This window comes from Penaeus chinensis, chromosome 11, assembly GCF_019202785.1.
Source record: "Penaeus chinensis breed Huanghai No. 1 chromosome 11, ASM1920278v2, whole genome shotgun sequence".
NCBI classification, from domain to species: Eukaryota; Metazoa; Arthropoda; class Malacostraca; order Decapoda; family Penaeidae; genus Penaeus; species Penaeus chinensis.
Genome location: NC_061829.1, coordinates 9,694,529 through 9,707,028, shown reverse-complemented (window position 1 = coordinate 9,707,028; position 12,500 = coordinate 9,694,529). Strand labels below are relative to the sequence as shown.

At 35.8% G+C, this 12,500-nt stretch overlaps 1 protein-coding gene across 3 annotated transcripts in view; it reads right to left on the bottom strand.

Annotated features, from left to right (window-relative positions):
- Positions 1 to 3,372: 3,372 nt before the first annotated feature.
- LOC125030541 (protein arginine N-methyltransferase 1-like) overlaps positions 3,373 to 12,500 on the bottom strand; it is a 10,718-nt gene continuing 1,590 nt past the window's right edge. For all 3 annotated transcript variants that reach the window (XM_047620632.1, XM_047620633.1, XM_047620634.1), the window contains exons 2-10: positions 8,824 to 8,952; positions 8,617 to 8,694; positions 7,966 to 8,107; positions 7,612 to 7,811; positions 6,239 to 6,358; positions 5,931 to 6,020; positions 5,508 to 5,595; positions 4,828 to 5,043; positions 3,373 to 4,603 (exon numbers count right to left, since the gene is read on the bottom strand). In XM_047620632.1, coding sequence (XP_047476588.1) covers positions 4,838 to 5,043; positions 5,508 to 5,595; positions 5,931 to 6,020; positions 6,239 to 6,358; positions 7,612 to 7,811; positions 7,966 to 8,107; positions 8,617 to 8,694; positions 8,824 to 8,952 — 1,053 coding nt within the window. In that variant the 3' untranslated portion in view covers positions 3,373 to 4,603; positions 4,828 to 4,837. The remainder of the gene's footprint in view (positions 4,604 to 4,827; positions 5,044 to 5,507; positions 5,596 to 5,930; positions 6,021 to 6,238; positions 6,359 to 7,611; positions 7,812 to 7,965; positions 8,108 to 8,616; positions 8,695 to 8,823; positions 8,953 to 12,500) is intronic.

Here is a 12,500-nt window from a genome sequence, read left to right as displayed (position 1 = left end):
TTGAGGATGGATGAGGAATAGGCATATTATCTTGGGTCATGACTGATAGTTTTGAATGTCTTCCAGAGAGATTTTGTAGAGTAGTCGAATGGAGAGGTCTGAGAAACAAAGGTTTTCTTGTGGGGAGAGAAGAGGGGACATGTTTGAGGAGCGGAGGGACGGTTAATGGTTAAAATAAATAAATGTGTTTGACATCAAAAGTCATATAGCACTATGGTAAAGTACTGAGGTGAAAAGGGTGAAAATGAGTTAACGATTAGGATAAGTGAATAGAAAAGAAGAGGTCTCCGTCTCCTAAACACCCCCCCCCCCCCCCCCGACAACAACGAGCAGGAATTGGGGGATGGAGCCTTTAGCTTGTCTTGTGAGATGAGTTGGGCGAGGAGGATGAGGGGTGGGTACCGGGGAAGTTGTGATTGGAGAGCCTGGGACAGTGATGGAGATTGCGGTATCTGGATTTGGAATGGCAAAAGTATTTGACTGGGTGAGGTAGGGGGTAGAAGTGGGATGAATGGTTAATGGTTAAAAGCAAAATAAATGTGCTAGACCTCTAAGGTCTTGTAGCATAGGTATAGGAATAGAAAAGGTTGGGAAGGGGGTCGAGTTAGAAATTAGTTGCTGTACGTCAAGTCTATAGTAGTATTGGTAAGGTTGAAGATGCGTAAAGGTAACGAGTGAATGGGTAAAAGTAGGATTGAGTACGGAGGATTAGATAAAAGTGAAGGATATGCAAGTCTGAGGAAGGAGAACAGGCTGTCAAAGCAGAAAGTGTGGGACTCCGTAAGGATGTATGACAGGTAGGGAGGTTGGTGAAGGGAGGATAGGTGAGGGAAAGCAGGCTGCAGTAAAACGTGGACAGAATAGAATGTGTGGAACTGAAAGAGGAACGTCACAGAAGGAAAACAGGGGCGGATCAGAACGGGACATCTGATAGGTGTGTTAGACGGGTGTGGATAATACATAAGCGGCCGAGAGCAGTCTCCAACATGTTCCAATGAAATGCAGCTGACCAGGAGATGGATAGTTTTACAGTATGTAATTTCTTAAGTGTGAAGACGTGCTCAGAAAAAAATCCCATCGGGTATAAAGGTCTTCAAGTGGGGGTAATAATCAGCGACTGGAATATTTGAGAAACGTGGTTGGTGTGATGTGGACATAGCAGCGGAGCGTGCTAGAGTATCTGTCGGGGATTTCAACATAGCTGGACACCCAGCAAAGCCTGATATATTTGTGGCGCACAGACAGGAAAGTGAGATGAAAAGATGCTGGGGGAGATGTTGAAACATCTTGGGAGGAAAGGGGAGGGCGAGAGTAGTTGGAGGAGTAGGGAGTGAGAGAGAAACCTTGTCAACGCTTCCTGTCTGGCTTCGCGCAAAGTGAGGCCAAGTTTTAAACACTTACCACTTCAGACGCAAATTTGTAGGTTGGGCAGTCCCTATAAAATACAGTATAGGAGCCGCCACAATTGACATGTGCGGGACTGTGCAGTTCCGGTGCAAGTATTGCGGCAGGGATGAAGCTGGACAGGAATGGGTTTGCCAGGGAAGTCAATTAGGTTTGATAAAGTTATAGCTTGGGATTTGGATGTATAACCGACAAGGCAGGAATGATCCTGTCGGCTGCGGAAGGAAACTTTGCCGGCTTGTTTTTGGAGGCGTTGCTAGAAGGGGTGTGTTTTGTCAGAATATGGGGCTGAGGGGGGGGATTACAAAAAAGCATCCTATTTGGCTGGCCTAAACAGAGTATTCAAGATATTTGAAGAGGGGGTAGAGAAGAACATGTGTAAGAGGTAGTACTGCAGAGTGGTGGACAATAAGGTTACATATCAGTAACAAGGGAGGATGGGGTAGTTAATAAAGAAAGTTGTGGGGTGGAAAAGATGAAGTAGTTGGTGTTGGGAGAGGAGGAAGGTTCCCTGGAAATCCCAGGAGAGCCTGGAATCGGGGAACCGGAATTGAAATCTGTGGGGCTATTTTAAAGGGGTAAGCTTTAATGCCCCTAATAATGGTACAGTCCTGATTACTGGCCATGGTAAGCCTAGTATAGACTGAGGAGAGAAATAGTCCACCCCCTCAAGGTCCCCTTGAAAGGCAATGGATAAACAATATGGGGTCCCCCAGGTTGTTCATGACTGGCACAAAGTCGGCCTTTCATCCTTTCAACACGGCTATCATACCTTCAGAAATGGGTAGTTGAACGGGTTTGAGAAGAAAGGAAACGGAAAGAGGAGGGGGAGCAGGCCATGCAAAATTAGAATCAAGGGCTGAGGCTCAAGGTAGGGGTGATCATCCAGTATTCGGTCTCGGTTGGTCTTCTAAGTAACCCCCCAAAGCTACAACAGCCATGGGATGGGGGGGGGGGGGGGGGGGAGAGACGCTGCAAAACTGGCCGTCAAGCATTTGGTCTAAAGACCATGACTGGCAGACACGTCGTCACAGTGACATCAAAATGAGGAAACTGCTTGTTATCTCTATTTGAGCCCACCAGTGTGCTTATCAATCATGCCCACTTGTGTGGACAGGCCTTAACCTAATGCCGACAAGCATGGAATGTAAATACATGTCATGCCCGCTGCAAGTTTAATTATCAATTGGTTTTACACACACAGATGGCTACACTTGTACTAAGTCATCAATGATTAATTACAAGTACTGCCTGTCTCCCCCGTTCACCCTTTTCCTTGATTTATGGAAAGCTTTTATGTTCTTATTTTGCGGTTACTAATGTTTATAATGTAGTAGTTATGTCTATAATAATACCTTCAATATTCATAGCATTAGTAAAAATATTTTTTCCTGACAATTCAAGGAAAGGTGAAATTAGGCAAGGTCACAAGGTCTACTAATTGACTCTCTTGTGGCTAAGCACTAGCAGAGCCATCTATGTATAGACATATTACACAAAAAAAATAAAAGATGAGCACAGCATTTTCCCCAGCAGCACTGGTTTAGGAGAGATCCCCAACATCAGGGTAAAAGTTACATGATGTTTTAAAATACTGTGATAAAAAAAAATTACTTTTGCCTCCTCATTTTCAATAAAAATTGAAACTTCAACAGAAAATACTAATTCTTAAGTCATAAAGGGAGGTAAGCCAAAAAAAATTTAAAACTGCAACAAACTGCTTGTATACCCATTGAGATACAATGAAAAAATATGTTCAGGAAACTAAAATATTAACGAGAATATACTATGTAACATTCAACTGAAATGGGGAAACTTTGAATTTCCAATATTTAAATAAGCTGAACAAATAGCTGCAATTTCAGTTTTATCATCCTACTTTTAATCTACAAAACTTCATTTACTATAGAATACATCGAAGGAAACAATGGTTAAGAAAAAAATCAAGGGATTATAATAAAACTTCAGTTAGTCAGTAATGATCCTTTATAATAAATGTCTATGTAGAGATTTCACTTTATAATGTTATATCATTTGTGCTATCATTAATATTGAGACCAATAAGATAGATTGTAAATCTGACTCGTCGATTAAAATACTAAATGACTGATACAACTGATATTTTATTCTAAAGCATGTAATGAGAGGCACAAACATTCCTCAACTAAATGCCGGTATTGGAATCTTGTGACAACCAAATTGTGTGATTTGTGTGTGTTGAACTTTGTGTCACTGTTGATCCATGTAAGACACTAAATATATAAAACCATCCGGTCTTCTGTATGACAAGCAATTGGAGTTTTTTAAAAAATCACTTTTTACCTTTCCTTTTAAGTAATTTAAGGTTTCCTTTACAAAAGCTTTAGTGAAAAAAGTAAGATTAATTTGGGAGAAAATATAGATAAAATATTCTTCGAACAAAAAACTAATGAACTGCCATCTGAATATATTTCATCATACCGCTCACTTAAGCTACACCCTGGAATGGCATGAGCCCTCAAAATGGGCTTCCTGTGTCTTATACAAGCCTTCAAAACATTCCCAGCTGCATGATTTTTTTTATATAATCAGACAACAGTTTTAATTGGATTGGAACTGCCACAAATAAGTACAATTACTCATGTAAACATTAGATATTTACACAGAATCATAAAAATCAAACCTACGTATACTGATAAACAAGATAGAATAGCACATTTTTGATACAATGTAATTAATAATTTACTACAGAGTCCACTTATGACTTCTGCCCAATTCTTCTGCAAAAAGATGATTCACTGACATACGTAAAATAATTTTTTCCACTTTCACTTCACTTTTTAATTTACTATCGACTTGCACCACTCAGATGTGATATGCCACATCAGAACACTGGCTAAAGCCACAAATGTAAATAAGGAGAGGTCAGGAGTCTTTGCTCAATCCTCTAGCACTGGAGATGCAGATGATTATGCTCACCCACCAAGATTCTTTTCAAGTTCCTGGAAGAGAGGCAGAGTCTAATGCTCATCCATTTTCAAGTTATCTTCAGTAGTTGGCGCTTCATGAAGTGTTTGATTTTCCTGTCAATAATAGTAACACAATATGCTGACTTGAGACATTTCCTTCATTTGCATTATAAAGTCTTTATGAAATAGATCCTTAATTTCAAAAGAAGCTGATCACCTACAGTGGACTGACAAGTGATCACAGTATAAACCTGAAACAAAATCAGAAAAAACAATATCAAAAACTATTTTCTAAGCAAATCTTTAATCATTGGTGTTTTGGGAAACATACATGAATAAGAATCTTATCAAAGCAAGAATTAATCCTAAAAATCTGAACAGGTCCAAGAAAAGATCAATTTCTACATCGAAGTATGTATGTTTATACAAACATGTATATTTTCAGAAGAGAGCAGATAAAGTAACTTGGACCTACCAGCACTGCTTTAACGCATCTTGTATTTGTGAGATTCCCTGCATTCTGACAGTTCTCCATGGAATTCCATTTCTACTTGGAAATCTAAGTCACGATTGTTACGCTCATTTGGTTTCATGGTAAAGGTTCCAAAAATCTCTTCTCCATGCTTCACTGTCAGGTAATCATCAAAGTAGAAAACGGTTTGCTTCCAATGTGTGTATCGTGCCTCTGGAGCTGAAAGCAATGCAATTTGTTATTTAAACAGTTTACAGAAACTGATGTAACTAAACAGAAAATAAAATATTTAATGGGAAAAGAAGATACCTGTCTCTTTACAAGGTCACATCATATCAACTAAATAAATTGCTGATGAGACCATACAAATTTTGCACAACCAGACATGCCATCAAAGAATAGCCATTCTGCCCAGTGCATACTTCATGTCTCATATGTCATCATTAAGTAAGGGGAAAATGTATTTCTATAACACTTCTCAAGTTGACTTAATGTATAAACCATAATAAATTACTCAAAATACATTTAGGAAAACAATGATCTTTTTTACATACAAACCATATAAAAAAAGCTCTCAAGATACAATGAAAACAGAATGATGAAAGAGGTTGGAGAGAGAAATTATATGGGGAAGACAAAGGGAGCAGAGTGGGAGAGAACAAAAAGAAATGAGTCGCACATACCTGTGGAGAAACCTGTCCTCTTATGACACTTTGTAAATTCAATATTGAAATAAGCGATAAGAGCATGTACATAATCATTCCTTCGGACCTGATAAAGAAAAATAATATGTATGATAATATGTACGAAAGTACTGTATGGGTAAAAATTTCAGATTTGAGGCTTTATTTCAATTATATTCAATTATACATTGTACTTAACCCATTACTACCAGGCCATACACACAGCTGTCATAACAAACCACTTGATCTGCCAGGTACAGCTATATGCATGGCAACACACTAGAGCGCATCAAGCAGGATGTTCCACTACATGTAGCGGGGTCCCGTTCCAAAGGGCAGGACGGTTCCCAGAAATCACTAGAGTCAGTGACGTCGAGATATTTCTAATACTATCATCTACGGGTTAAATTACAAAGTTCTTACCTGTAGATGAAATGGTGAGCTGAATGCTAAGTCTTCCTTCTTCACTGTATAAAGATCAACTTCTTTAACTAGACAAGAATTTGTCACAACCTGGTTGAAAGAAATGAAAAAGTTGTAAGACTTTTGTAATCTGAACCACTGATTGGTCAATCATCCTGTAAAAATTCTGAAAAAAATATATAAACACTAAAGTAAATCCTAATTACAACCATGAAAAATAATTACAAAAACTGCTAATATCAATGAAAGTAAACTGATATTTTTCTCTCAAATTCCTTCCTTTTTTTTTTTATAGTGACTTTACTAACCTGCTTTGCTTCCACTACATCCACCAGGGGTTCTGTCATGGCTACTTCACGGATGCAAGACATGTCAAACCCATATACACTATCCCACCAGTTGATTTTGTCATCCTTGTACTGACGGTCCTGTAAAAATGTGTTATATTTAGTTAATTTAAAAAATAAAAAAATAAATAAACAAATACACAGTAAAAATTGCTATGGATATATATACTGTTGCTACATCATATCTAAGATGAAGAGGAAGATCAGGAATAGAAGGACAGCATTGACCTGACAATGATGGCTTGGACTTCACACTGTGATAGGGATAAAGTGGAAGGACCAGGACAGCTCCTGGGCCATCCTTTATTGCAGTGTGACATGGCTGTGGTCATACTGAAGGATAGGTTCAACAGCTCATGACTTTCCTCCAGTTTGTCAATGTGGAGGATGTAGCTCCACACCCAGAGGACAAGATGTGTAAGCTCCAATCAGTCTTGAATGCCCTTACTGACTTGTTTTCTCAAACTTCAAGCCTGAGGGGGACATCATCAGCCAGACTGAACAGAAAGTTCAAGCCCAAGGGCCTCACTGTAAGGAGGATGGGCAATATTGACTACTGCAACAAGACAGATATGCTGGTCATGCAGAGGAAGGACCAACACTGTCAACAGTCCCTACTGCTGCATTGGATGGAAAGAAAAAGGGGGTGATAACCGATGACAGTCAGCATGAAGGGTGTCATGTTGTGAATCAGAAGGCATCGTACTGCCTGCTTACAGGTCCAAGGTGTGGGACAGTAAGAATTTCTTCCACTTTAACCAGGAAGTAATCAATGCCCTGGTAGTCCATCATCCCTGGTGGCAACCTGTGCAAGAACTGGACACTGACACACCCACCTGTGGCTGAAAGGCATGCTCAGCAGCCCAGTTACACCTGGTTTGAGGCATGGCATGCAGCCCAGTGATGGAGTGTATCGAGTCTTGATTAAAAAAAAAAATGATCCTCAAAATTTCTTGTTAAGTTTTACTAGGAAGAGCAAATTTGGCATTTAAGTTTAGACTTTCTTATGCTGAGTTTGCAGTTTAACTTTACATTAAACTTCCTGTGCATCTCCCCAGAGCATAATCTTCACTATCCTTCCATGGCAAAACAAGGAGCATAAAGTCAGAGCTTATACTCTGAGTGGGGTTCACGTACAGTTCCGCAGCAGTGGGCACTAGCTGCTATAGATATCACCCAGAAATGAAGGCGTTATACTTTGAGGGGCCTATTGTGTGTAGGTTAATAAGGAGAAAACAAAGGGAGTGAGAACAAGCAGAAATGAGGAAAAGGAGAGAGAATTACATTATTCTTATAATAAAGGAAGAAGGGGAAAAAAAAAAAAAAACACTAACCTCAATTGCAGAAACAAAGAGAGTTGCCCGATCAGGGAAGAGCATTCCGTCTGTGGCCAGCCACTTATCACGAGCATAGAGGACTGTGTCTAACATGGACTCATAAAAGAGGCAGTAGCCCATCCACTCACTGATAATTATATCCACTTTCTCTACTGGCAAAGTTACTTCTTCTACTTTGCCCTGAATAATTTCCACGACTGTAAACAAAACAAACATTAAATAAAGATAGCACAATACAATATACATACAGTTAGTTAAATAGACCAAGATAGATACAAATACAGATATATAGGCAAATTCATTTACATTTATAGAACAGACAAAAATGAACTTTGCAAAAACTGAACTTACCATTATCAAGATTATTAGCAGTTACAATTTTCTTAGCATGTTCTACAATATTTGACATTTCAATCCCATAAACTTTGGCAGCACCAGCCTTCGCAGCAAACATTGACAGAATGCCTGTACCGCATCCAACATCAAGAACAGTCTGAAATATATTTATTTAACATACATATAGAGCAGAAATGCTAACTGAACTGACTATGCACCATTAAAAAAGTAAAATTAAATATGCCTATTCAACTGTAGCACAATGCTACAAGTTGCTGACTTCATAAACCATTATATCCAAGGAAAAATATACGGTCAAAAATGCTAGACATCACATGAATGAATGAGAAAGGCCATGGGCCTGAGCTAAGAATTATACTCTTCTTTTTTAAATTTGCTATGAATTTCAGCTGATGTTATAAAGGATACTAAAGAATAAATTTTACCAAAAACAAAATATGGCTGGCCATTAACAAAAAAATTTGCCAAAATATCAATCTCCAAATGGGTTGAAACCTGAGATGGAACATACTAAGCACTAAAAATAAGAGCAATCTGCCTGAATCACCAGCTCAAAAATGTGAAAACAGAGATGGCCACCCTCACCAAGATTCTGACTTCAATAAGAGAATAACATGCAATATTTATACTCAACCCATAACTTACCTTGCCCTTAAACAAATGTCTGTTGTGGTACATTGCATTTCGGTAAGTAAGCGTTCGTACTTCATCCTTCAACATTTCCTGTCAAAACATTATCCTTATGAGATTCAAATTATCAGAAAACAAATGGAGCAAATGGTATGATTAACATGACTAAAAGAATTATATGCAAAACACTGCTAGAGGAGCATTACACTTTGGTGAACTTACTTCATGGATGCCGAAGTGGGCATACGAGTCAAAATAGTAGTCCTTCGATGTCATTTCATCGATGGGCATTTTTTCAACCTTCTCCTTTTCAGTCTTATTTTCCATCTTGATGATATCTCCTGCTACAATCTGAATAAAAAAAAAATTATTACTTTCTTGCTAAGCTACAGAACTAGTAACTTTACTTACTATATACATATAAATGAATATACATCTATACATATACATACAATTCTAAAGTCATTTCACAAAAATAAGTTAGTACAGTTTTAACAAAGTTTCAAGTATTGTTTATTATCAATAATAACATTAATAACATACATAACATTAACATTGATATTAAGATTATTATTATTAATATCAATAATATTATTGATATTAATAATAATAATCTTAATAATATTCATTATAATAATAGTAATAATATTCATTATAATAATAGTAATAATATTCATTGCAATAATAGCAATAATATTCATTGCAATAATAGTAATAATATTCATTGCAATAATAGTAATAATATTCATTGCAATAATAGTAATAATATTCATTGCAATAATAGTAATATTCATTGCAAAAATAGTAATAATATTCATTATATAATAATAATATTCATTATATAATAATAATAACATTCATTATATAATAATAATAACATTCATTATATAATAATAATAACATTCATTATATAATAATAATAACATTCATTATATAATAATAATATTCATTATATAATAATAATAACATTCATTATAATAATAATATTCTTTATAATAATAATATTCTTTATAATAATAATATTCTTTATAATAATAATATTCTTTATAATAATAATAATAATATTCTTTATAATAATAATAATAATATTCTTTATAATAATAATAATAATAATATTAATTATTATAATAATAATAATATTAATTATAATAATAATAATAATATTAATTATAATAATAATAATAATATTAATTATAATAATAATAATAATATTAATTATAATAATAATAATATTAATTATAATAATAATAATATTAATTATAATAATAATATTACTTATAATAATAATAATAATAATAATGATATTTATTATAATAATAATATTCATTATACTTATAGTAATATTCATTATAATAGTAATATTCATTATAATAATAGTATTATTCATTATTATAATAGTAATATTCATTATTATAACAGTAATATTCATTATTATAATAGTAATATTCATTATAATAACAATATTAATTATTATAATAATAATAATAATAATAATAATAATAATAATAATAATAATAATAATAATAATAATAATAATAATAATAATAATAATAATAATAATAATAACATTCATTATATAGTAATATTCATTTTCAATATCAATAATGTCAATAATATCAATAATGTCAATAATATCAATAATGTCAATAATGTCAATAGTATCAATAGTATCAATAGTATCAATAGTATCAATAGTATCAATAGTATCAATAGTATCAAAAATATCAACAGTATCAATAAGGTCAAAAATGATGATGATGATGATGATGATAATGATGATGATAATTCAATTACAATACTGACGGCAACTCTTTCTGTGTGTTTGTGAGTCTGATCAGATAGGTGGACCAGGGGAAATTGTTGAAATTAAGGAAACTAAATTTGGTAACAGCAAATATAACATTGGTCAACTCATTAAAGGTCAGTGGGTTTTTGGAGGAGTATGCTGCAAAAGTAGGAAATTTTTTGGTAAACTTTCAGCGCATGTCAACCAAGAGTACTGTAAAATAAGTGTGTGGAGTGGATACCTTGACAAAAACTAAGACACTTTACATCTATGGCAAAAGGTGCGCAAATCTAAACTAAGGGAAATACAGGACAGAGAAGATAGAAGATCGCCCCTTCATTTTCTAAGTCCCCTTCCATATTTACTTCGCGAAAACCAAAACAAATGTGACGCATAACTCATTACTGCGATCCATCAAAAGGTGCATGTATTGCTACGCGCTTGTGAGAAGGCTTATTTTGTCATTACTAGCGTCTGTTTCCCCGAATTCATGTATGTAATGCATTCTTCTAGTATTATTATACTTCTTTTACGTCTTTTGGTAATTATTTACGCTATTCTGAACAATAACCTTGTGCGCATGCGCGTGTTCACCAGGAGATTTGACAGGTCGTCCAGTGGCCATTCAGTGAGAAACGTTTTGTTTTAAGTGCTGCGTCAACTCCGTGTCATTTTTAAAGTCCTATTGTGAATATACAGGACTAATGGCCATTATTCTCAATCCAAGCCTGATATTTGAGCCCAACAAGTGCCCCAAATGCCGAAAAAAGTGATTAGAAACCAAGCAATTCTGACCATAGACAGAAGTGCAGAAAAGGTCGATCTTTCGCTGTATAAAGGTTTGTGGTTTAACCCTGGGGCTAGGCGTACATATCACCACTGGGGTCCAGGGGGCAAAGCCCCCTCGCTAGGAGCATTTAATACCACAGCTATGGAATATATAGAGCATAGTGTATAAATCCCACAGGGTTAGGTTAGGTTGGTTTATTGGTTAGGACGCATTGTACGATTACCACAGGGGATCTGGATCATGTGAAATCCCATAGATTTTTTGCTTTGGTTCCCGAAGTTTTTCGAAAATTGGCGCGTCGGTCCTTTGACTTTCAAAGATGGCGGCAATGTCCGTAGAGTTTCATTTCCCAATTTTCCCTGATCTACTTCATGCCCTCCCCTGCTATTGGGACTTGTCAAATCACATCAAAATTGTCGGCTGGAGAATCCGACGGAGATTATCATCAGATTCATTCTCATCACACGAGAACAAATCTGATGATATAAATATTGTAAGGGAAGACCCGATTGTCATAATCGGAAAACTAACCCATTTTTTTTCTACTTGTGCAGACGCATGACATCTACTTTGCATAAAAGTAATTAAAGAGCGTACCCACCCAAAGACAATTCGTGATGGTTGAAAGGCATACAACTGTTTAGAAAAAGAGGGCTATTCAACATTTAACCGCAAATCATTCATTTAATTCTGTTGACCCTGACACTAAAGTGCACACCAAGATGATTGAGCATAAATGGATGGAGGCCAAAGCTAATGTGCCCTGCTTCAGTAGGAGGAAATACCACTTTGCTGGTTATTTGGCCAGTGCCATATTTAAGATGGCATTTTCAGAAGGCAACAAAGCTTTTCATCATTTCCTCCTTGCCTCAGTTCATCTGTACCCTCCACACCGATGTTGCAAACAGTTCTCAATGAAATGGATGTTCCTTGGCATGAAGTGCTAATAAAGAGGGGTAAGGGGGGGCTTGACCCACTGTCTAGGGAATAAATAGAAGGTAGGTAAAGTTAGGTTTGGATTTGAGGGTTCGCGTGATGCACAAGGTTTGCTTACGGACAACTAAACAGTTTATTATAATTGCATTGTTAGAAACCTGGCTCGCCTTTTCTGAAAACAGCCATTTTTTGCATATCATTTTGCATTTGTCTACAAGGGAGTTACTTTGTTGTGTGTTCGGACAAAGTTTAGCTAGTGTTTTCGAAAAATAAACATTTCCATTGTCTTTAAAACAAAGTTTGGCTCAGGTTTTCAAAAAGATGACTTTTCAACATTTCATAAATCTTTCTTCAATTTCCGCAGGTTCTTATTGACATTCAGTGCCA